Genomic DNA, 26,940 nt, shown 5'->3' on the forward strand with positions numbered 1-26,940 from the left:
ATAAAAATTTTATTTGTGAAGAAGTTCATGAAGTCATTACTAGTTAACGTTAAAGGGATGGTTGGCTCAACAGAGCTCTGACTCTTTGTCAGCCTGGCTACAGTGCTGAAGAGAAACCTGGGGTTGTTCTTATTTTCTTCAATCAGTGATGAATAGTAAGATGTTCTGGCTTTGCGGAGGGCTTTCTTATAAAGCAGCAAACTATTTCTCCAGGCTAAATGATGATCCTCTAAATTTGTGACACGCCATTTCCTCTCCAGATTACGAGTCATCTGCTTTAGGCTACGTGTTTGAGAATTATACCACGGAGTCAGGTACTTCTGATTAGAGACCTTAGTTTTCACTGGAGCTACAGTATCCAGAGTCGTACGTAGTGAGGAGGTGAAATTATTAACAAGATAATCAACCTCTGTTGGGGTAGCGTTCAGATAGCTGCTCTGCTCTGTGTTGGTACAGGGCATTGAAGATGATAACAGTGGGTGGATTATATTCTTAAACTTAGTTACAGCGCTTTCAGAAAGACATCTACTTTGATAAAATCTACTCTCCACCGCTGTGTAATCAATTATTGTAAATGTAAATGTTATCAGGAAATGATCAGACAGGAGAGGGTTTTCAGGAAACACTGTTAAATGTTCAGTTTCTATGCCATATGTTAAAACAAGATCTAGAGTGTGATTAAAGTGGTGGGTGGGTTCTTTTACATTTTGAGAGAAGCCAATTGAGTCTAATAACAGACTAAATGCCATGTTGAGGCTGTCATTTTTAGCATCTACATGGATGTTAAAATCACCCACAATAATTATTTTATTTGAGCTCAGAACTAAATTAGATATAAAGTCTGAGAAATCAGACAGAAACTCTGTGTAAGGCCCAGGTGGACGATAGATGATAACAAGTAAGACTGGTTTCTGAGTTTCACAGCTGGGGTGGACAATGTTAAGCATCAGGCTTTCAAATGAATTAAAAGTCTGTCTTGGTCTTTCATTAATTAATAGGCTGGTGTGAAAAATTGCTGCCACACCGCCCCCTCGGCCTGTGCTTCGAGGTTTCTGGTAGTTAGAATGACTCGGGGGTGTTGATTCATTTAAACTAACATAATCATCCTGCTGCAACCAGGTTTCTGTAAGGCAGAGTAAATCAATTTGTTGATCAATTATTAAGTCATGTACTAACAGAGACTTGGAGGAGAGAGACCTAATATTTAATAATCCACATTTCACTGTTTTACTCTTTGGTTCAGATGTGGATACTGTATTGTTCTTTCTTTTTGATTGTTTATGTTTAAGTTGTTTGTTGCTGGTTTTTAGTTTGTTTTTTGTCTTTTTGGAAGCTGACACAGTCTCTATGGAGATGGGTTTTTGGGGGGGTAGCAGGAGGAGAGAAGCTGCAGAGAGGCGTGTAAGACTGCAACTCTGCTTCCTGGTCCCAACTCTGGATAGTCATATTTTGGGGGGTTTAATAAATTTGTCCATATTTCTAGAAATGAGAGCTGCTCCATCCAAAGTGGGATGGATGCCGTCTCTCCTAACAAGACCAGGTTTCCTCCAGAAGGTTTGCCAATTATCTATGAAGCCCACATCGTTTCTGGGACACCACTCAGACAGCCAGCAATTTAAGGAGAACATGCGGCTAAACATGTCACTCCTGGTCTGATTGGGGAGGGGACCAGAGAAAACTACAGAGTCCGACATTGTTTTAGCAAAGTTGCACACCGATTCAATATTGATTTTAGTGACCTCCGATTGGCGTAACCGGGTGTCATTACTGCCGACGTGAATTATGATTTTACTGAATTTACGTTTACCCGTAGCCAGCAGTTTTAAATTTCCTTCAATCATTCATTTCATGAATCCTACTCTTCTTAATCTACATGTATTTAATGAATTTGAAGAAAATACTTAATCATCGTTAAGCCACACAGCCTGAAGAACTGTGTAGTGTATGTCAAAACAGAACAACATTAGTGTGATCTGCTGGACGCGATTTTCATCGCAGCAAATTCTCATAATGACTTCAGTTTATTTTAGAGGGTATGTGTCTGCGTCTGTGCGCCTTTGGCAACTAAAGTCATGAACTGCTACATTCCTTGTGATGTTTATGAAGCAATGCTGTTGATGAGAGTGTGCGCGCGCGTGTGTGTGTGTAAAAATATGCCTTTCCTGCTTAGTATAAAGGCTTCCACTTATTTGGCATAGAGCCTGTTTAGGAAGGGTGAGACTTAATGCTGAGAGTGCGCAACCCTGAAGCAGTATTAGCAGTAAGCTAGCACACCCACCAATTCCACCATGATTCACACTGGAAAAACTTAATATCCATTTTATTCCAACAAGGGACCGACTGTCAGGTCCCAACCAGTTTATTTTTGGCCAGAATGCTCTGAAGGCTTCAAGATTAGGTGTACAGCCAGTACTGAACCGGTTTCCTGTTAGTGGAAAAGGGGTAAAAGTTTACTTTGTGAATAGGATTCATGGAGAAGGTTGTATGAAGTCAATGCCTTGGATCTACTTGCTTCTGACACATGCAATTTTCACACAACATATCTTAATGAAATGCTGTATACCTCTGGATGCTAACATTTAGATAGTTGTGTGATGAGATCCAGGTATATTGATGGCATTCGATATTTAAGTGGATGTTGTTTTGTCCTTTTTGTATAAGTGTATAATTTTTCTGTGTGCTTATTTATAATAAACTCTTAAAATAGGTCTACATTTGTCTCGGAAGGGTAATATTTAGCTTTTGTGTCATCTACAGCCTGACTGCTTGACTAACCAACCCTCACTTACCCTATAAATACTGCTCTTTTTGTAAAAGTTAGTTGTACTTGCAAATACATGCTGATCCAATAAAGTTAAAGCACATGTACATCAATTCCTTATAAGCCTATTGCCGCATGTTAGATTTTTTTTGTCTGCCATGTATAGACTAAAATGACAGTGGAACAGCACTTTTATTTTTGAAACTGGGGAAAGTTCATTATACCCTTCTCAAAAAATAAATAAAGGAACACTTTCTATCCTACATCATATGTGTGGGGGAAAAATCATGCTGGATTTCTATTTTAATATAGATTGGGTAATGTGTTAGGAACGAAAAGATCAACCTACAGAGGGCTGAATTCAAAGATACTCTTAAAATTAAAAGTACATTTTACTAAAATTTCACTGTAGCAACTTAGAATTGTACTCAGGAGTTAGACTGGACAGTCTAAGGTGCAACCTGGTGGCATTAGATAGACAGAAACGTAATGTCCCTGAGGAGTTCAGCTGGATTTAGATCAGGCGAACATGGGACCTGTCAATGTATTAATTCTTTCATCCTCCAGCAACTGCCTGCATACTATCACCACATAAGGCCCAGCATTGTTGTGGACTCAGGAGGAACCCAGGAACAACTGAACCAACGTAGGGTCTGACAGTGGGTCCACAGATTTCAACCCGATACTTACTGGTAATCAGGGTGCCGTTGCCTAATCTGTAGCGGCCTTTGCTTCCATCCATGGACATGCCTCTCAAGACCATCACTGACCTACCACAAAACCGATCGTGCTGAGCGATGGTGCAGGCAGCATAGCATTTTCCACAGCTTGTCCAGACCCTTTCATGTCTGTCACCTCTTCCCATGTGTGAAAAGCACAAGGCATAAGTGTTGTACTTCCAATTTCTGGTATTCTATGGCAAATGCCAATCAGGCTCCAAGGGGCTCAGCAGTGAGCACAAGGCCACCTAGAGGACATAGGACTAACTAAGAACCCTCTCTGTTACTTCCCTGACCACATACAGTAGGTTTAACTGATTTAATCCAACACTTTGATTAAAAAGTTTTCCTTTTGGTTTTTGAGTAGCGTCCATCCACCAAGCAACAATCCAAAGCAAATGCTGCCCGACAGCTTTGAGTATGGAGCGAGGAATCCAGGTCATCGTAAAACATTTTTGTTATAATTCTGAAGTTTTAACTGTTGTTTCAATTTATAACTATTGGGATGTATGGAAAAATATACCTACTGCTAAGTATGTGTGATGGACACGATGGGCAGTGGACTGAATAAGAAGTAAACATTTTTGTCCATTGAGCTGTATGAGACATGTCACCCTTCATTTTCAATACATGGCCACGTGTGCACAAATATATAATCATAGTCATGCAGACGAGTTTAAAAATTAATGCTTCGTTTCAAACACGATGGGGTACTAATTATTATCATGATTATCTATTTTATTGCAGTTCTTTGCTCTATTTTCTCCTTTAACAGTGTACCTCACACACAAGCTGAAACGCTACAGCTGTCAATATGAAAGAAAATAAAGCTACCATTAAAAAAGTTGTGCTATTGTCTACACAGATACATTTTAAAATGACAAAAATCATTCACTTAACTGCAGCAGGAATTCACAGATCACCGCGATCCGTAAGAGTTAGAAGTACCTATATTTCACGTAGTAATGTAGGGCAAATTGAGCGGGTTACTGTGGCAACTGATGGTGCTCGGATTCCCTTTGCCGTGCACTGCGCATGCGGAGTAGTGTCGACACCGACTTTCGCAGACAGGAAGTGTGACCAACTTTTTCCACCATCCAGCCCTACCTCGGCTCTTTACATCACCCTTTCTCAAGTAATCTCATTACTTTCATCGCACACGTATGTAAGCAGAGGAGTGTGCTTTACTTTTAGTTTCACCCTGGTTCCGTTTATAACAGCTTTCCTGTCCTCTCACAAACAAGCGTATGCCCCTTTAACTGAGAGAGAGGGGCCGCGCAGTCAGACCTGCGACCGTTTACAGGCTGAGCCTTCCCCTCACTCCGGGATTCATTCATAAATAAGACATCGTTTCGGCGAGGAAAGGCTGACTTTCTCACTCGAGCGCACCGGATGCGAACAGCGAGCGGGAGTCAGACACTTTCGCCTCCGCGCTCGGCGAATGTGGATCGGGGGCACGGCTGACAGCGCAGAAGTGACTTTCCATGGCTGAGCCCCCTGCTGTTGAGTTCATGTGCGAGCCCGTCAGGAGGCAGCTTGACAAGCTAAGTGCGTTTAGACCAAGTCTCACCATGCTCGCTTCCCCGCACTGTTTCGTGATTTCTACGCGCTTCCTCTTCAGCCGGGGCAGCCTGCTTTAAATAGCTCGCCTCTTCCTTTCTTCTTCTGGTTTACTCTCTACACCCATCGGTCCATCTATATCTATACACATCTATTACTTCCAACAAATGACAGTACATCGGAGGAGGGGTGGACCTGACGTACCGATGGAGCAGTGAGTTATGGCAGCTAAAGAGGAACTGTATGCCAAAGTGACCCCGCGGAGACAGCGCCAGAACCGGCCGAACACCATCAAACATGGGTCCACTCTGGACGTACTGCTGTCCATGGGTTTCCCTAAAACCAGGGCGTGAGTATACGCAGCTTCACACACTGCTCACACCATTAAACACTGTAGAGCTGACCATCAGCAGCCTGTCAAAGTTTTCCTTTATCTGCCTTTCGGCGTCAACATCAGCAGCTGATCAGCAGCATCTCTGCAGCTGGAAGGAGAGGCAGCGAGTCTGCTCAGCTGTGCGTGTTTGTTGATACATATTATCGCCCGTGGGGTATTCTCAGATGACTCCCGTAAAGAAAAATGCTACAGCAGCTTTACACAGTAGGATTTCGGCTTATCTATTGTGCCATGCGTTACTTTTTTTTCTTTTCTTTCTGCGGTGCTGCAGAAAGTATTTAGTCCAACAATATGAACGCAAGCTACTCAATTTCAGCTAAAAAAAGACAGCAACAATGACTTAAGCTCAAGTGTTGCCTCACCAGCAAACCCAAGTACCTCAGTGCTGCTTTGCACGCACCTGTCCTTGTGTTGTTTGGTCTTCTTCCCACTGCTAAGGTAATAAAAAAATGACAGGAGATGTTTAGTGTTGTCTGAGGCAGTCTTTTTTTTTGCTTTTTTTTTTTTTTTTCAATGAGAAGCTGACCCCCTGGGCCTCTCCTGGATATGCCTCTCAATACTTCTTTTCATTCATCCCTGAGCAAAGAAGTTGCCAGGAAACAAGCAGTACTGGCTTGTGATTGTAGTCTGGGGATTATGTAATTATACTGGAAAATGACAATGTGTGGTCTGCTTACTACTATTGCACCCCTGCCCCCTAAAAAAAAAAAATCATATAAATAACACATTTTCTTATAAAAAAAATGAGGGTTAATCAACAGAAGGATGCGTTTATTGAAACCAGGAAAGAAGAGAAATTTAAAAAATGGATGCGCAGCTTTGTTAGTGAGTAAAGTTATGAACATTTCTGTCGCTGAGCCTTTTATTTCACTCGAGCCTGTGGGCAAAGGAGCGTTTTATCAAACATGATGTGGTTTGTGTAACCCGACATACTGAAGAGGTGTCAAATTTTAAGTTCTGCACAGAGCTCGGTTTTTACATCTCAGCCTCCTCTCGCTGCGCAAACTCCACATAATCACATAATCTGCAATCATAGTGTCTCTCATTGCTCGCTCTGCCGTTGACTCCCACATTACATATATTTCAGCAGCCTCATCTTCTCACACAAAAGCCTTTCTGTATGTTCAGCCTCTCCCCAGGTATCAAAAGAAAGCTGAAATTACTGCCACAGCAGACAAAAGCGAATTACCTGAGAGCGCCGCGATTAACGTCGAGCTCTGATGCTTGTTTTGCCGTCTGGATCGTACAGATAGAAAACTGTCTGACCATTTAGAACAAGGAGTCAGAATTTAGCAGTGACAGTTGTCAGAGTTTTGCAAGTAGGCCGAAAGTGTTGAACAGTCTTTCGCTTTTGTTTAAGATGCAGCGTCTCCAAAATTAAGCCTTTTTATCGTCTGCAAAACTGGCTGAGGTCATCCCGGCTTTGATCGCTCCAGGCTGAAGCTCTCAGTCGTTCTGCACAAAGAACCGATGCAGACAGAGCAACCTGTTTGCCAGGGCTCGCTTCTATTATTGATGACAGACTGATACACTTTGATTTGATTGAGGCTATTACATTCATAATGGAGCAGGATTATTAGGAGCCACTGCCTTCTAGGCTGTCTGACCTCTCTGGCCTATTTATGATATTAGAAAACAAACATAAAAGGTGTTTTGTGCACACTCCCCCTAGAAAGCCTCATGTAGTGTGAGGCTCCTTTTTTACTTATATGACTAGTGATACCAAAATATAACATGACATTTTTATATTTTAGGAGCCTAATTACATGTGTGACTGCTTGCGGTTCTTTATCCCATTTTATTTTTAGGGAATCAAATATGCACAGGTTTTACTAAGCATTTTCTGGTCTTGAAATAACTGCACACAAAGCTAATTGTTTTTTCTCTAAGTGGAACATTAAAGACGTAAAAGATGAGGCGATAATGTCGCTCTGTATCTGATCGATGTGTAAACAGGCAGCTGCTTTCGGACACGCTTGTCACGTCTGCTTTATCAAGCGATAATGCAATACCTCCCAGTGTTGTCTGTGTACCACAGACAGCTTTGCAGTAACCCTCTCTAAATGAAATACTCGTGTCAGAAACTGAGAAATCCACGATTAAGACATTTGGGGGCTGTAGTTCAAGTGTAATTCACTTAAAAGTTATCTGTGTTCTGCAGATGTGTTTCAGACGGTCAGAATCTACTCTGACGACCACGCCAGACACGTTGCTGTAAAATATCAAAAATAAACATCTGCTTATTAGGTTTTGTTGTCAGCTTCTCTCCCAGTTGGTATTGTGAGAGGGAGAGGTACTAATAGGAAAATCAGTTATCAGTCATGGCTCGAGCGAACAGCAGCTTCATTGTGCTGGAGTTCTTTTTTTTCAGGGAGTAGGGAGCATGAATCATGTACACACACGCATACACGAACACGGAGAATTGGGCTTTCTGTTTTAATTGGGCAGCGAAGGGTCTGCTGAGTCATCCAGGAACTGACTTGTGTAATCAGATAGGACATGGACGGACAGTGGTCTCTCTTTCTCTGCTATAATGGTGTCAGATGGTTGGAAGACGGTTTGGAAACTGAGCCTGACAACACAGACTTGCCATAATAAAAGACCGAGGACATGATATAGAGTTAAGCTCCTTTTATTTGGATACTTGACCAAATATTTGGTATTTTAGCTTTAGATTAAGCTCATAATTAAGTAGAGTTATATGACTATGGGTAGTTTTTCTTTTCTAGAAAATAATAATGGCAAATATAATTTTATTTTAAATAAAATCTATGCCATAGTGACCAACGTAAAGGGGCTGGACCTCTACTGAAGACAACTGGTGTATGATCACAGCATCTTTTCTATGGTAAAGAAAAGTGCTGAAACTCTCCATTATGTAGGCTCATTATTATCGAATCCCTCTGTAAAGAGAAGACTTCAAGAGAGAAAAACGTAGAGATTTCAAGACGCAAAACACTCATCAGCCTCAAGAACAGAAAGGCCATTACAGAGCCGAAAATGGCCAAGCCGATCACTTGACTGACTTGGCCAGTCGAGCATGCATTCCACATACTGAATGCAAAAATGAAGGCAGAAGTACAAATAAAGAACAGCTACACACAGCTGCAGCAAAGGCCTGCAAAGCATGACAAAGAAAGAATCTTTGGTGAGGTCCACAGACATCGTGCAAAGGATCCTCAACAAGATCTTAAACTGAGTCTTTTTACATTATAGTGTGAGGGGAGGAAGTGCGTGTAAAAATAGCTGTAAATGCAATATCTTTGTTTACCACGTCAACACCTTAAGGGTAAACAAATTCTGCACATGAAACAGAAATTTGTGTCCAAAAATATGGAACAACTGTGAGTATCGGACTAGAACTACCGTTTTGTTTTTGAAGCTACACCGAGCCACCTTCTGGACTTTTGGTGATTTTTTTTTTTTTTGTTGTGACGTTATATCCAAGCTTCTGGCCACTTCCAGATATGGTCTGTATAATGACAGATATTTTGTAAACAATATGTTCTGTGAAATTCCTTGATAAAGCATTTGCTTGCATTACTGCCACCGTAGTTAAATATTAACTTTTGCCATGAGTTTATATCCCCAGTATTCTCCGGACTGCTATACCTTATCAGTAAGGCAGTTGCTCTGTCTTCCTTCCTCTGTCCTGACTTGGATCCTGACTTTTCTCTGACCTCCAATTATCAATAAGTGTGTAACGTCAGAGCAGCGTATTACCTGAGGCTAAATTTGACATAACTATGGTATCGGATGACTGTAGGTACCTGTGCCGATGGCAGATTTAGGCGCAGTTTTACAGCTCGTGAGAAAGTCAAGAGAGGAATTAAGCTCTTGATTTAAACAAATGATGAACTATGTTAAGAGAAACTACGAGAAACAGACAGTGTGTCTGCGGCTTCTTCATGTCAGCCATGCATGAAGCACAGACCTGCCTTGAAGCAGCTGTAAGAAAAAAAAAAGTGACTGAAATAGAAACAAATTAGGATATGAGCCAGCATACTAATTCGTTAAAATGCCTTACCTCAGTGTTTATTGTGGCAGTTTGGAGCAACTGAAGCGTGAAGCTGATGACCACAATGCACCAGAACAAGAACCGCAGGAACAAAGAGCAAAGCGGGGAATTAAAAGAGTAAATAAAATATTTAGACACCCTTTTGCTCACGTTTACTTTCATGCTAACAGGATGTAGACAAACTAGAAGTGGTGAAGGCTTTTGTAATGCATTATGCAGCATGACCACTTCTCAGTCAGAAGGTCTGTGCTTCATCCCAAAAGTCACATAACCTCTCGTGCATCCAGGATTGTCACACAAAATCCAAAATCTGAAATAAAAATATATATTATGGGGTAATCAGGTGATTGGGTTTTAATAAGTGCTCAGTCTGTAGTGTATTAGAAAATATAACATCATAACTAAACACAAGTTCTAAGAAAATTGCTGCTTTTGAAAGGCTGGGTCCATCTAATATCTGGCAGTTTAGCATAATAAATGCCATAAATGTGCCCTTCATTTGTTTGTTATTTGGCCTAAATCTGGTGTTGATTGTGAAATAGGATGCAGCCCTTCTGAGCTCCAGTATAAACCCTGACAAATGCTGACCAAAAGCCTCTGTTTTGTATTCCTTAACACGTGCAATTATGTTCAGGCACTGCCATGTCTGTTGGTTTCCGACAGTGTGTCTAAAGTGAAGAGGGCGATGGCACTGCGGTTGCTGCGCTCTAACGTATCTATGCTCAGATAGCATAATATGTGGTAAATTTGTCATTTCTGTCTTTGTTTCTGTTCTTTCTGTCTGTAAAGGCTTTTGTTTGTTTAAGAGGAAGTCGGTGTGGGACAATGTTCTCTTGCCTGCATCGGTTTCATAACTCCCGCCTCAACCATAGCAGCTACATGCATTAACTTTACTCCCGTGTAACACGCACCAAAGGCATCAATGAGGAACCGTTTAAGTTTAACTGAGGAAATCTTACAGCAGTCACTCAGTGTAGCTCACGAGTACATCAGACGTGTTAGTGGCTGCTTGCAGTAACAAACTCTGAGCTTGCATTGCAGACGGCCAAGAGGAAGTCGCCCATTTCCGGAAGTGGCTTGTGACCTTTAGAGTGTGCTCGTTTGAGGGTTGAAGGGTGGCTGACGCAGGGGATTCGCACGTCTCTTCTGCATTGTAAAAGCCTTTTATACCACTTGAGTTGCTGTACTTTTTTTCTCAGTAGACAAATGCAAAACTTTAGGAAATGTAAACAGTTAAAAACTCTATTTAGATTAAGCTTTTATTTGTTAACCTGTCGACAGGCCAATTTTAATCTGACCTTTGAGACCTGGAAACAAAATTTTCACGTGTAATTTAACCAAAAACAAACAAACCCCAAACTAGAATAAAGATCCTGATTTTAGTTTTCAGAAAGCATCCATGTGCGTGCCAACTGCAACTCTTGAACATTTGCTGTTTTGCTTTGCTTTGCATGACACATCCGCGGACTTTTGATGAATGCTGTGCTATGCGTCACAATTTTGGCACCGAGCCTCACATATTCTTAGTGAAACATTTGCCCTGTGCACTCATTTCACTGACGTCACGGGGCACTAAAAATAGCATGCTAAAACAGCACACTTTGTTTTAGTTGTTTTAGAAGCATTTCTAATCAATTGCTCAAACGGCAAAGCTCGGCGAACACAGCGAGCGACTAAACATTAACTTTAGTAACACAAACGGCTCACAGTTCATTAACTGGTGTCAATCTCTGACTTTCTCCGTCGGATCTTGTGGATTTGATGTGTCAATTGTGTGGAAATAATGAAGAGTAGAGGCCCATGTCACGGGCCGTACACTGCTTGCTTTGTTAGAGGGGTGATACTGAAATGTTGCTTTGATAGCTCTAAAGAAAGCTCTGAATGTACAACACCAAGAGATCAAAGTATATATAGTTATGTATTCTCTAAATTTCTTTCTTAATTTTTTTCAGTTTTGAGTTTTTGTTTTAATTCAGTTTAGTTTCACTTAGTTTCCTTATTGCACTTTAGTTTTTATTGTTTGAAAAAGCTAGTTTTTGTTTAGTTTTCAATATTTTTAGTTTTTGTCTTTTTAATTACTTAAATATTGAGAGTATTTGTAAGGGGCAAGATTTAGGAAAATCAGAATTGGTATTTTAATAAACTGCTCAAAAAAATCATCAGATCTCAGTGGGAAAGTGATCATGCTGGATATCTATACTGATATGAACTACGTAATGTTTTAGGAACACGTTTGGGTTGGGAAGCTCATCTTGTAACCGGTTCAATCACCAGCTCTCTCTGTCTTGGTCGTTGTTTCCTTGGGCAAGACCCTTCACCTGCTGCCTACTGGTGATGGCCAGAGGGGCCGATGGCGCGATATGGCAGCCTTGCTTCTGTCAGTCTGTCCCAGGGCAGCTGTGGCTACAACTGTAGCTGCCTCCACCAGTGTGTGAATGTGAGAGTGAATGAATAGTGGAATTGTAAAGCGCTTTGAGGGTCTCGAAAAGCGCTGTATAAATGCAATCTATTATTATTATTATTATTTTGCTGAAATGTAATTGCTGCAATTCAAAACCTAATGGCTGCCACGGTGCCGTTGCCTAGCCTGTAGAGGTCTGTGACCCACCACCAAACCAGTCATGTGATGTTAGAGGCAGTATAATTTTCTACATGGCTTTTCCAGATCCTGTACATGTGCTCAGGGTGAACCTGCTCTCATCTTTGAAAAGCACAGGGTGCAAGTGGACCTGCCAAACCCTCTCATTTCATGACAAACGCCAGTTGGACTCCACGGTGCTGGGCAGTGAGGACAGGGCCCGCTAGGGGACACTGAGCCCTCGGGCCACCCTCATGAAGTCTGTTTCTGATTGTATGGTCAGATACATTCACACTAGTGGTTCCTAGCAGATTGCTGCGGTCACCTCTAGTTTGCAAACACAAACACTACAAACACTCACAAGCTGAGATGCCGTAAAACTAAAGAAAGTGTCATTAAAACTTGAAATATCATTTATCATATATAACCTGGCTTCTACACAATACATTATGTTGCGAACCAGTTAGCTACCAGTATATCATTATGTCATGTTATAATGTCATCATGTTGCCTAACAACCGCCTAGCAATGGCTTAAAATATCTATTTGTTGCAGTTATGCACCTACAGCACCTTATAAAAGCATCATATTGTTTTCATTTCAAGCCATTTCAACAGAACAAACAGGCCAAACAACACTGACGCACGGGCATCTACTAGTAGATTAAACAGACAAGATAAAACAAATTAGCTGTAGAGGTGTTAGCAGGCAAATGTCTAAACATTAGTGTGCTTACAACTTTGCGCTGCTTCCACTTTTTGTGCAAAGCAAATTGACCTCAAAGATGTGGCTAGTTTAATAGTGGGATTTTCAAACTTTTCAGGGTCAGAGATGGATCTCTTGATAGAAAATTTTGCAAGGACCTTTTTATAATCCTACCACAGATAGCTGGCTTAGTGTCACTAAGTCAGTAAGCATAAACAGCTACCTGACTTGTGGACCAAACTTGAGAAATAAGTGCTTTAATGCACAGACGTCAGAGCTGCAGCAGTCTTCTCATCTAACTCTAAGGAAACAAAATGCCATAAAGCATCTCTTTCAACATATACAATAAACCTACATAATGGAAATGTTAAGTCGGTAAGTGTTATTGAACGCATCAGCCTTGTTGTGTATAAGGATACTTGTAGGCAATGTATAATGATGAATCAGCTGTTCCGGCCTCATGTCTGGCGTGGGCTTACCACCCATTTGCATAGTCTGCTAGATTGGCCGAAGGGGAGCCCCTTTCCTCTCCTGATGGGGGCTTTCCTCAGGCTGCAGTCTGGTTTTAGCAGCATCAGTCCTCTCAGCCCTGTGGCTGTAATAAGTGGCAAAAAATGTGTGGCTTGTAAACAGGAAATGTTCATTTGCCTATTGAGTGAAGTCAGGAGGGGCCCCTGGGAGCATTTAACACATTTGTGTGTGTCCTAAGATGTGTTGATATGCTTCTTTTTTTTAACTTCTGTTCTTCATTTGTGGTTTGCTACTTCTTTGGAAATTTATGTAGCTAATCTGCATGGAAAAATATCCAGTTCAGCTGTAATAAACAGTCCGCTGTATGTTTACACGTGTGAAAAACCAGAAACACTGCTGTTTTAACATGCAACACAAGACTTTATCTGAAGTGGGCTTAAATGTGGAAACAGGAACTAAACACAGTTGCCATGTGTGGCTGCCATGAAAAGCTGTTTTCTGTATTGCGTGCAGCCGTGGTGCATGTGCAAATTAAGTTAAAGCTCCATTCAATAATAGTCACTTTCTCTTATACTTCCACGTGACGGAAACTATTACTAATCCAGAGTGCGTTCACTAACAAATATATATACTGGAACGACATGGAAAAACCATTTGAAACATGGAATTAATTCATGGTAAAAGAAAACGCATCGACTGCTATAGTCAAAAAGTCTTTGCCTTTTTTGGCATTTAACATTTTTAGTAAGTGAAGGCTGGAATAACTGGTTCAACTATTTTGTTTTCTGTACTTATGGCAGTGTTGTCTTTATTTATCATTCTACTCTAAAGTGGTTAAGGTGCGTATATATTTTTAATGAAAAAAATAGACAATATTCTGTCTGTCAAGACTCTACATCTTGTCCTCACTTGGTCTTAAAATTAGTTAAATGTAACCATTATATTATTTATTTAACTTGTAGATTCGCCTTTAGCACCAATCCGGTCGTTAAGTCTGACGTCACTAGCCGTGTCTGGGCCTAAACTCCGCTGCAGGTCCATATATCAAACGATTACTATGGCATTACTGAGAATTGAAAAACTGTCTAAAGTAGTGATGGTAAATTTGATTCTTTTTACTGAATCGAGTGTTAATGAGTCACTCACCAAAGTGAATCGGGTTTTTTGAGTCATTTGATTCACTGAGTCAGTTGACCAGAGAGTGCAAAAATTTTACATTTTCACTCAAACTTAATTTGTTTCCCTTTTCATGTAAATCCCACTGCTAAGATGAATGATTCAAAAAAAAAACAACAACAACTATTTTATAGAGAAAAAAAAGAGCAAAAACATTTCTAAAATTAAGCAATTTCCTATCAAAATTGCTTAATAAACATTTATTTTGTTTATTTGTATTTTAATAATATATTCCTTAAGTGTGTCAAATATATATTTTCTCATCTAAATGTCCACTGCGCTGTGAGCCAGGGGGCGGTAATGCGCCTTAACATTGGTTGCCAACCAAGAAGAAGAAGAAGCTGTGAGTCAGGAGGGAGGGGGTGAGTGAGTGAGTGATTCGTTCACTCGCTCTATGATTCAGCACAGGAGGGAGGGGGTTAGTGAGTCCTGAGTGATTCGTTCGCTCTTTGATTCAGCACAGGAGGGAGGGGGTTAGTGAGTCCTGAGTGATTCGTTCGCTCTTTGATTCAGCACAGGAGGGAGGGGGTTAGTGAGTGAGTGAGTGATTCGTTCACTCTATGATTCAGCACAGGAGGGAGGAGCGAGTCCTGAGTGATTCGCTTATGCTTACGATTCAGCACAGGAAGGGAGGGGGTGAGTAGCTCAAATGTGTTGTTAGCATGTTAGCAGCGCAATGCTACTCTGAACCGAGGAGCTATTTTCTTGATGTGAGCTTCTACTCAGGGTTTTTTCTTCCAGTTCAGAGCAGAAATGCTTTTGTTACGAAACTGGCTGTTGTTTTTTTCCCCCACAATTTTAATTATAAGCTAGATATATTTCTACTAATGGAATTAGTTTGCTAACAGCAATAGGGATGAGTCAGTGAGTCAGTTGGGCTTGTGAATCATGATTCACGAGTCAGTAAAGTGATTCTCGAGTATTGAACGATTCGTTCACGAATCGAACATCACTAGTCTAAAGTCTTTCATCTTTAATAAAATGATCAGCGTTCTGCTCTACCAGGTGAGTTTAACATCCAGGCATCCATGAAAACGGAATTTATGACATTCAACGGAGTTAGAAGTTAGCAGGAAGTTAGCTCGCTAGCTTCTATCTAAATACAATATAGCATGTCCTGACTGCGGGGTTTTGGAAACAAATTAAAACGTACAGCTCTGTTATCACTTCCAACATAAATGAAGACAGAAAACTAAACAGCAGTGACGTTTGTAGGGTTACTGAAGTTTGGCTAGCTGGTATATAATGATGTGCTACGTGATCGCTAGCGACACAGCTATGTTAGCATAATATAAACAAGCTAACTTTTTTTTCCACTCGATAAAAGTTAACCTGAGTGTTCTTGGTGGTCAGGAACAAATGTAATCACATGGCAGGATGCTGTAAAAGGACCAAACTTCAGCCAGGAGAACAACTGAGATAATCCATCCACAATACGAGGTTAGTCATTCATATACTGCTGCATGGGCTGGGCTGTAGTTACATCCTAAGGTTTTAAAAACTGAGCTTAAATAAATGATTAGCGGTAATAAAAGCCGAGGGAGGTCAACAGTGATCACTGACTGTTTTAGAAGCTTTTTGAGATTAAATAGAAGAAAATACAAAACATTAAACATGTTAACAACACAAAAGCCATATTAAACGCAGACTATTTTAGGCCGGGAAGTAGGATTCATCATGTCATCACTTAACGACCGGATAACTGTATGACTGTATCAGTCTCTCACATTGTTGTGGAGGATGTTTGACCCACTCTTCTTTCCAGCGTGGCTTTAGTTCAGCTGACTCTATAACATTTTGCCATACAGACAACTTCGTGGTCGACTCAACGGCTGCGAGGTGCTAAGGTCCTTTTACTGAAAAACAAGCCGAAATCATCACACCTCCACCACTGTGCTTGACAACCAGTATGAGGTGTTTGTCCTCATTAGAAAACCTTCGAAATGTACTCTCTTTTTACTAGGGATGGGTATCGTTTAGGTTTTATACGATACCGGTGCCAAACCGGTACTTTTGAAACGGTGCCGGTGCTTAAACGGTGCTCAAACCGGTGCTTAAAGAATGGAGAACACAAAATTGGTCCAGAAACCTCTCATGTTCAGCTGTTTTTTTGTAAAAAGATAACAATGTTAGCCTTTTCTGCAGCTATGGGGCATATATGGTATCACTCTTGGCTGGAAGCAGTTCTTAAACAATGGAAAAAACACAAACTTTGTCCAAAAACCTCTCATGTTTAACTGTTTTCCACTTTTTCTTTGGTCATTTTAGCCTTTTTGGCCACCGTGAAGGGAGTATCTGCCATCAAACAAGAAGACAGCCGCATGTAGCTATGATGATGTTTGCTAGTTCACCTTACATGCATTAATGTAATAACGTGGTTAGCCTACTCAACGTAAATTACACACGAACAACATTAAGCTACTCACGCAGAGAAGAACGGCTGCTGCTGCTGCCATCATCATCCGTCATCATTTCTGCTACACTGGCAGGGCTAGGGGCCAGGACTCTATTCTTCGGGTTTTTGGGGATGTTGCTCCGGGTCCGATAACTGGCAACCCACCCGCAGTAGATGTGCACGGAGTGAGGTCTCGCAGCAAGCTATCAAATACGGCGCATTTCTCGGCTTTAAAAAAAAACGCTATGCGTCGCCAGGTGTTTCATCGGATTTGAGGTGTTACCTCCTTTGACAGTATCACAGTATCACCTTAAAGCACGTGTTGCAGGCTGCTGAGTTTGCATTTTTTGCTGTAAAGTACAGCCATACATTTGACCGGTCCTCCTTGGGCATTTTTAATCTGTAGCTCTGCTCTAAAAGAAAGTACGTACCTGGACCCGCCTACTATCCTCAGAAACGTAAAATGATTGGCTAGAATCTAAAGTGTATCACAGCTCAGGAAAAAAAAGCACCGAAATAAAGCACCGAAATGTGCGCTGCTTTTCGGTCTGGTTACTACCGTTTATGTCAGAACCGGTGCCATCATGGCACCGGATACCGGTACCCATCCCTACTTTTTACCAAGACTGCATCCAAATATCTACACTGATATGATCTACATGGGTTGTGTGACGCCTAGTTCTTGTAATCAGTCATAACCACTCTGTAAAGTAGGCACTCGTCTGAGGTTAGATTATGAAATGCAAGCAGGCGTGTAGGAATTTGCGGTGGCGAAAGTATACATGACACCTTTAAGCATGTCTGTTGGTGTACTACGACTTCCTTGTGGTCCCGCATGTCAGTCAAAATCAGACCATGAAAGTAAGGCTTTAAAAAAGTTAAAGATATTTCTGAAAATGGCCTCACCACAGCTTGGAAATGACTGCAAGAAATACCAAGAACAACGCATACTTAAATCAGCTCATTTCTTTTTCCAAAACTATTAGAAATGTGGGAAAGTTTAATAAAGAAGGCACCGAATTTGAAAGTGGGGTTTTGAAAAAAGTATTGCTACATTTATAATTTAGTATAAGGATATTTCATTTTCAAAATGTGGAGCAGTTGATTATAATATTCCAATATGAGCGTTAAAAATTGTGGAAAGATTACCTTCTTTATTAAACTTCTGGCAAAGGAATACATCACATGCATGTGATTTCTTGCTTAATCAGTATCTTAATATAAAGATATTCTTTTCTAAGGGAACTATGCATGGAAGAGCTCATCGTGAGAACATTACACTTACAAGTTTTAACAAGTTCCACCAGAGGAGTATAACGATTCCAAAGTGAGCCATCAAGCACAATCATGAAGAAAAATGGTAGCAAAAAAAAAAAAAAACACAGCACAAACCACAGTGAAACATGCTGCAACGAAGCAAGCCTGGTGGTATTTAGCACGGCTTCCTCACAGGAAGAGGCTCCTCTGTTTCTCCAGGCATGAAAAAACCTGCTCGGTTACTGTTACCTACTTCAGTCGAGGACACTCTCACAAAAGATCTCAAGAATTTTATTTATGGATTTAATAAAGGAGGAAAAATCGACAAGTTTCAGACAGACATATTTCTGAATCGGCTGTTAGCTGAAACGTATGATTTGATCAAACGTGTCAGCATCGATGTTTTTACTTTGAAGTGTTGCCTGAGTCGGTAACGATGTCCTTTTCACGTGGACTGATCCACGAAAAGCTGAAGCTAAAACTCCAATCTTGTGCGTTACATTTTCAAAATACACACATACAAAAAAAATCTTTTGTTTAAAACATTGCCCTTTTTATTCATCTGTGCCACACAGATGAATAAAAAACGGCAACACCATCCTGCTTGATGGTGTGTTATTGTTTATGCATGGATTCTTCTCCTTTGAAAAGCTTTAAAAAAAAAAGGCAGATTAAATTCAAGTGCCATTGCATCAGTTTGCTCTGTGACGCCGCACTAAGAGCATTACTATTATTTAATATCGCAAGGGTTCACACATAAAAAACCAAGGAGATAAGAAGCAAGAATCCAATGTTCCAGCCTGGATTGGATTTTGTGACGTCTCAGTCACATCTGCATGTAATCCCATCATGCCTTCTGAGAGAAAATCCCCTTCTTTTCCTCCTCCACACAGAACCAGGTGGAATCTTTTGAAAAGGACAACTGACTCTCTTTCGTAAACCTCCTCCTTACAGTGGTGGTGTAGTGCTGAAATAGTATAAATAATAGATTAACCATAGAATAACCAAAATTTTTGACTCTCACTGTAGCTGATATATAACTCAAGTCTTTATGTAGATCTGTGTGAGCCATCTGTTAGGATCCTGTAGGCTTGACGCTCTCATCGTGCACGCTGTGCTCTTTCAGTGCGCGCTGCCCCAGGGTTGGGGGATTTCGCCGTATCTAGGACCCTCTCACTGGGACAAATTTAAAAATAGCTCATTGAGTTCGAACATCAGGGCGGCACAATGAACTCTGTCCGCATCACGCTATAAATTCAGTCAAATGGTGACCATACAATGATGCAGAATACGACCCCTTGTTCAGTTTTATGGCTCATTAGAACTGCCATTAAGAGTACCAACAAGCAAAGCTCTCTTATGTGAGAATAGAGATATCATTTAGAAAAATGTGACATTATTATGAAGGTTTTGCTTTTAGGGTTATCTGTTGCAATGAATGAGAGCTAAACAGACTCAGAGTTCTGCTTTATTTTCAAGCACCCTACAAAGCTCAAAGGAGATGGTGTTGGGTGGCTTGTAGCTGAGCTTTAAAGCTTAAATGCTACAAAGCAACGTGCAGTTACTTACCATGAATTCCCTGTTGTTTAAAAATGAAACTGTCTCCTTCCTTTCTTTACTCGTTTATCAGGAATCCAGCTCTTACAGGCTGTAATACCAAGCATAAGATATATTCGACAAAACAGCAAAGTTTGTGCTACAGTGCACCAAAGATTTGCAGTGCGTGTGTGCTCTGAACCTTCTAAATTACCGTCTCTTGCAGATATAATCTGTGTTAGTCCTCTAAGAGCTGAAGAAACCTCCTTGAATCAGCAAATCCCTTCAGAGGCAGCCTGCAATAACAGAGCTTTTATAAAAAGATGCTAATTAGATTTTGAACACTCGAGAGTAATCATTTAATCAGCTCTCTGTTTCAGGAAAAAAGAAAGAAATTAGAGTATAAAATGACACAGATAAATCTTGTGGTAGGAACCGTTCATTTTATATCATTTTAGAACCAAAGGCGTTATTTTATCTGTCATTTATAGCAGATCTTGGTATCGTGATACAGGGGTTTTGTTGGCCTACATTTTTAAGCAATGAGACGAGTGATTTGAATGTGTTGTTAGCGTACTCGAGTGTGCTCGGCTTCAAGTTCGACCTCAGTTAACACTAACACAGGGAGATGCATCTCCCTGTAGGTGGCCACACCTAACTGATGATAGAACCAGACTGTCCTAATGCATTCTTAGTTCTTAGCAAAGAAGCTAGCTGCTTCAAGTCAGAGTGTTTCATGAACCTCTGGTATGAATAATGAAAGAATCATTGTGTGCTTGCTGTCCTTTTTACTGGTCTCTCTGGATGTTTGTTCTTTGTTCACGGTCACACGGAGACGCAGCAGTCTCTTCCTAATAAATACAGTCCGGAAGAGAAAGTATTGATTTGTGTGGCTGTGCTTTGATCTCCCCCTCTTGCTTTCTCTTCCTGTTTTGCAGCCTAAAAGCTCTGGTTTCGACAGGAGGGAAAAACGTCCAGGCGGCTTGTGACTGGTGAGAGCAACACATGCGCACACTCATATTTACTCTCCCTGTTGTTATTGCTTAACAGGAAATCAAATGGATATTCTTGACATGGCAAAAATATACTGACCTAATGTAACATTTTATTGACACGTCAGATTGCATTTACAACCATCGCTGCCCTCTGCTGGACATTAGCTGCTCCTTCCTTTTTATCTTCCATTATCACAGCTTTTTTTTTTTCTCCCTCTTTCCACTTGACGTGATCTTGGTCACTCCAGGCTCTTTTCCCATGTCGATGACCCCTTCCTGGATGATCCTCTACCCAGAGAGTATGTGTTATATCTGCGACCAAGTGGGCCACTGCTCCAGCAGCTCACGCACTTCTGGAAGCAGTCCCGCCTGTCTTGTGGCAAGAACAAGGCACACAACATCTTTCCCCACATTACCCTCTGCCAGTTCTTCATGGTCAGTCTCAACTTCCTGTGTGTGTGTGTGTGTGTGTGTGTGTGTATTTAAATTATTTGTGCTCACCCAGAGGAAGTTGTTTTCAGTTTCTGCACATGTACAGTAAACATTTAATATATGCTGTCACATTTCCGCGTGAAGCTTGCTGCAGAGAACGCAGTGAACAGTTTAGAACTGAAAGAAGTGCTTGCAAATACAACATGTTAGATTTGAGTTTGCTGGATTGGTTAACCTCCTGCAACCTCTTTGTGGTCTTCAAATTTAAAATCTGTCCCTCAGTTGTTAGCTAACTTATGACCCAAGTTCCTCGTTGTTAAAGCATTACGTCTATGTGTAGAATTTCAGCCCAATTTCTCCCAGTTCAAAGCCTTGCATGCATAGACGTGCATTGTGAGACAGGATTTGAAAGTGGTGAGTGTCACAGATGTCAAGGTGCGGAGCTGAGCGACTGAAAACTCTACTGTAAACATCATGGTAGTCAAAGGGACTGTGAGAAGAAGACCTTTGGGGCCAGTCAGGAGAAAGTCAGAGTTGCAAGCAAAGCAGATTTCCTGGAGGTGTCACAAGTGGGAGAGTGGTGTTAGGTTTGGTAGACAGGTAGAGCTGGATGTCATCAGGATAACAGTAGAAAAGTTGACTAAACTTACAGAAAATATATTCAGTGGAAATAAATAAGTAATGAATAGAAAAGGACCCAGAACAGATCCCTGGGGAGCACTGGCAATAACTGGAAATGGGTGGGATTTTACATGAGTGTGACCGAGAGCCAAGAGATGGGATTTAAACTAGTTTAAGGGCGTGTCTGCGATTCCAGTACAGGCTAGTCTGTCTAGAAGGATGTTATGGATATATAGTCAAATGCTGCACACAGATCAAAGTGGATGGGAATGGTTGATAGACCGGAGTCAGCTGCCAGACTGTAATTGTTCACAAAGGTTATTGCCAGACAAGGGAGCATAAACTGGAGAAACAGCTATTTTCACAAGGACTAAAAGAGTAAATTGATATAGCACAAACATGACTGATAATATTGGAATCTGAAGCAGGTTTTTTTTAAATACAGGAGTTATCACTGTTGATCTGAGAGATCAGGGAACGACATCTGTGACAGGCCTTCTTTGTTCTTCTAGTTGCCAAAGTTTTCTATTGATAGTCCTGTGTAATGAAAAAGGATCTATGCAAATGTTTGCACTAAACTCTATATTTGCCCATGTACAGATTGTTTTTTGTATGCATATCACTAGCAATGACAGAGTGTTCAGTATATCACTGAGTTTCCTGTGTTGTTATCTCCTTTACACTCAGTGTACTGATGCGAAGGTGGAGGCTCTGTCCGATGCTCTCCAGACCACCATGGCCAAGTGGAAAGGTCGCATACCTATGCCCCTCCCCCTGGAGCTCTACGTCTCCTCAACCTTCATTGGTCTCTTCGTGGAGGAACAGATGGCAGAAGTTCTGAAGAGTTTTGCTGCTGACTTTGCCAGTGAAGCCGCATCAAAAGCAGGTTCAAGTCCTCTTTTTCCCTTTGGTTAAGCGGTTATACATGAACGCTGTCTTGCAGACGCAGTGTTGGATGCTAATGCTCCCAGGCTCTCTGCAGCAATGATTTAGTTCAAAGGAGTAGACAGACATTTGCATGCCTAATTGCTTTCTGACTAAGAGTTTTATGAAAGGATCAATACAATTCTCTCTTGCTTATCCCGTGTATTAGAATTATTTGGGCAGAACTGCTTAATGTATTATTATTTGGGGCTTGGTTTGCTAGTTGATACCATATCCTGGAAGTTCCTTTGCCTGGTTAAGAGAGTCCATCATGTAGCCATTGACGAAAAACTACAACCATGGAACTGTATCATGGTACAGAGCCAGGCTAGCTAATAGTAACATGAAAGATGCTATCGTCAAGGTTAAAGGTCAGAAGTGGTACTAGTATTTTCTATATTTTCAACCGGTGCATCCCAAGAAACCCTTAACTTTTGCATGGAAAAGGCACATATTAGAGTTAGGCTTAATATGGTTGGGCTGAATTGGGGGTACTTTTAGGCTTTGGAAAGATGCTGAAGGCCAGGATCCAGGTTTTCCCATAAAAATATACCACTGTGACACGATCTGTAGTGTTAATTACTTTACCTGCCAGTGCTTTTATTATTGTGGATGACTGGTGTGTATATGTTGTTCTTTTTTTATCCTTAATCCAGATGTTCATGTTGAGCCCCATAAGAAACAGCTTCATGTCACGTTGGCTTACCACTTTCAAGCCAGTAGCCTTCCGGCTTTGGAGAAGCTGGCCAAAAATGTTGACGTGTCTGCAGGGTGTGACTGGCTGGCCGTGCTCTTCTCCAGGGATATTCGGTTTGCTAATCACGAGGTACACTCTCATTTAGTGCCATCTCTTAACAAGCATGTTTCCGCTCCTCAGTTGTAGCTCTGGCACTTGAAATTGCTGCCGTCTTAATGGCTCTTAATCATCTGGCCCCCCGCAGACACTGCAAGTCATGTACCCGTACATGCCTCAGAACGATGACGAGCTGGAGCTGTTGCAAGGAGACTTTATTTTCATGTCTCCGATGGAGCAGAGCACCGCTAGCGAAGGCTGGGTGTATGGCAGTTCTCTGAGTACGGGGCTGTCCGGCCTCCTGCCTGAGAACTACGTCAACCGTGCCGATGAGTCTGATACATGGGTCGTCCATGGGTAAGGAAGGGAAACAGGGTTGCTGTGCCCTTTTTAAAACTATTAACAATTTAAATCATTTGTGTTTTGTTTTTTGTTTCATTCTCTAGGTCTTACTCCTTTCTTAACTGTGCCTCTCCATCGAACTCTGGCAGCACTGTTGGTGGGCTATTTTGTGACGGACAGCAAAATGACAGTTTACTTGACAGTCTTGTGGATCCTCCCAGCCTTCCAGGCCTCTGTCTTCCTATGCAGGTACAGCCCATGTTAAAGTAAAAAAAAACCAAAACAAAAAAAACATCACGAACCTCACTGTTGTCCTGTAACAATCCCAGTAAAGAGTTTGTTAATGACAATAATTACTGCGTGGGCTCCTAGCAGAGGCTCCAGATTAGTGCATGTTGTCTTTAATGACTCACAGTTTCAAACAATTCTAATCGTAGGTGTCAAGACCAGCTAGTCAGCCGTCCCTGTCCAAGATGAGGCTGTTTGTGTGTCGCCATGGAGAGAGGATGGATGTGGTGTTTGGCAAACACTGGGTCACTCAGTGCTTTGACTCCAAAGGTAAGGGTTTAATAGGGAGATGACCATGTTTTTTACACATTAGTATGGCATTAAATATGTTTAACTTGATTTGTTATATTTTATTTGTGTTGTGCAGGCAGATACATTCGCTCTAATCTCAACATGCCAACCAGTCTCCCAGCTCGAAGTGGTGGGCACCGGGACTTTGATAAGGATTGCCCAATTACTGTCTTTGGCGCCACACAGGCCCGTCTTGTTGGTTGGTATATTTTACTTTTATATCATTTACCAGTGTAAAGCTATCTGAGATTCTGAAGAATTGAGCTTTTTAAGACTGAAATTTTTTATTTCCCATACTACATGACATTCTTGCCTGTGGAATCACACTGTATTTTGTCCTATCTCAGGGGAAGCCCTGTTAGAAAGCCATACAACAATAGACTTTGTTTACTGCTCTCCTTCTCTTCGATGCATTCAGACTACTCAGCACATTCTTCAAGGTAGGACCTCATCTTCACAGACGTCAGTGTACTGACACCAGCACCTACTCAGCTTCTTTCTACTGTGTGATATTTTCAATGTTAGCTTTGAGTCATAAATCTTTAGTTCAGGTCTTATCACAGCGAGGCTTTTCTAGGTCCATTTTATAAAGTGTAACGGGACCTTCGTAGTATTTAGACACATCAATATGTCTGCTTTAAAAAGGCAAATCCTTTTTAAAGTTTACCTCGTTTGCACATATTTATACATTTCCTTTACATTTTACTCCAAAAAGAGTAAGTCTCAGTTCAACTCTCTGCCAGGTCTCCAGCAGGACGGAAAGACAAAAATCCGTGTGGAGCCAGGACTGTTTGAATGGACCAAGTGGGTTTCAGGTACATGTTTACCTTCCTGGATCCCTCCAGCTGAGCTGGCTGCTGCTAACCTGAGTGTGGACACAACATATAGGTACACAGCAACACTAACACTAACACTATGGAGGTTGTGCTGTTTTCTCTGATCCTACAATCTACTTCACCCCTAGTATCTATTTCGTTTTTCTCCTAGACCTCATATTCCCATAAGTAAATTGACAGTTTCAGAGTCCTATGACACCTACATCAGCAGGAGCTTCCAGGTGACCCGAGAGATCCTGACTGAGTGCAAAAACTTGGGTAAAGTATAATAATTAACATGTATCCAGGATTTTTAAGTAATTGCTTAGTAAGCATTAAATGTTGCCAACATTCACAGGTTAAAACAGCCACTTTATGTAGATAAAACTGTAGTTTTCAGTGTTGTACTTTTAAACTTCTTAGCTAGACTTTTTAGCCCGTAAAACACGTGTATCCAAGAAACTAAACATTATCAATGGCTTAGTTTGGGACAGAAAGCTTATGGTATCTGAGGAATGTGACTCTATGTTCTCTACCTCTTTCACACAGGAAACACGGTCCTGTTTGTGGCCCATGCTTCCTCCCTGGAGGCCTGCACTCGCCAGATACAAGGCCTCAACCCCCAAAACTCCAAGGACTTTGTCCAAGTTGTCCGAAAGGTCAGTGTAGCGTTTCAGTTTCAGCGCTTCTTTGATTTTCTTTGTAACCTCTCCCTTTCCCAATGCTTTTTTTGGACAACATCCATATCTGTGTCTTCTTTGTCCAGATTCCTTACTTGGGATTTTGCAGTTGCGAAGAAATGGGAGAGACTGGGGTGTGGCAGCTGGTCGACCCACCGATTCTGCCTCTGACACACGGGCCCAATCACAGTTTCAACTGGAGGGAAATGCTAATGCAAGATTGAAGGATATGCTCTTTGGCTCTCTTATCTTGAACTGCTGAACAAAAAGTGGCTTCCATCAAAAGACATCATGCAAAAAAACAAAAAAAACAAAAACAAAAAAGAAGCGCATAAATGAAGGCAAATGTATTCAAACACACTGCTCAGGAACGGGAATGTACAGTTTGTGTGGAGATTACAGAAAAATGTGTTACAGTTTGGGCGGGACTTTGCTGCATTATCCTCAGCGATATACTTGTTAACCCAAAATGTAGAGGTGCTGCGAGGAATGTAGATGGCTGCTTGATTTGTTGATGGTTGCCGATGAATCAGGTTTTATGTCACGAGAGGGTGCCTCATTAAACTGTGTCTGCGGGCCCCTCTTTGGCAGAGAGGGGAGTGGGTGACGACTTTGTGTTCTGCTGCCTTCTCACACACTGTGACCAGAATTAGTTGAGAAAGACTTGTGTATCAGAAAAACTATATTGCCGTGGGTCAAAAATAACTATTTAACTTGTAGCTGTGACCCTCTGGTGAAAAAAAAACAAAAAGCACAAAAGAAATGTTGACAATCAGACAGGGCAGAACTGATCTTCATCGTTTTTTGGTGCTCAGGTGGGTAGCTTGTTATAGGTTTGATTCCTGTAAAATGTCATATCATTTTCTTCTGTGTTGACATTTACATGCCCACATGACTCATTTAATCTTGCTGTAAGCCATGGACTATGGGATTTGTCTGGAGACAACCAAGTCAATATGACCAAGAAAATTTATATGATAATATACAGAATGTTGCTGTGTTGTTGTTTTTTATCGACTGAACCTTCTGCTTGCTTTCTCTGACCACGACAGTACTTTTTCGACAACGTGATGAATTTTACTTTTTCTGGATTACATAAGACACCAGTTATTTGCTGCATGAATCTGAAAATCCACAGATACTCTAAAAATTAATAAAACAAGGTTGTGGAGCTACAAAGGCCAGCATA

At 41.2% G+C, this 26,940-nt stretch overlaps 1 protein-coding gene across 1 annotated transcript; it reads left to right on the forward strand.

Annotated features, from left to right (window-relative positions):
• The first annotated feature begins 4,528 nt into the window (after positions 1-4,528).
• ubash3ba (ubiquitin associated and SH3 domain containing Ba) lies at positions 4,529-26,940 on the forward strand. Its single transcript, XM_084942076.1, has 14 exons — positions 4,529-5,389; positions 20,509-20,562; positions 20,814-21,000; positions 22,306-22,504; positions 23,199-23,368; positions 23,484-23,692; positions 23,782-23,926; positions 24,115-24,235; positions 24,333-24,455; positions 24,604-24,696; positions 25,000-25,144; positions 25,244-25,350; positions 25,621-25,730; positions 25,838-26,940. Exons 1-14 carry the CDS (start codon positions 5,262-5,264, stop codon positions 25,973-25,975), a joined length of 1,929 nt encoding a protein of 642 aa, XP_084798202.1. The 5' UTR covers positions 4,529-5,261; the 3' UTR covers positions 25,976-26,940.

Source organism: Perissodus microlepis, chromosome 10 (genome assembly GCF_051167445.1).
Source record: "Perissodus microlepis isolate ML-2025 ecotype Zambia chromosome 10, ASM5116744v1, whole genome shotgun sequence".
NCBI classification, from domain to species: domain Eukaryota; kingdom Metazoa; phylum Chordata; class Actinopteri; order Cichliformes; family Cichlidae; genus Perissodus; species Perissodus microlepis.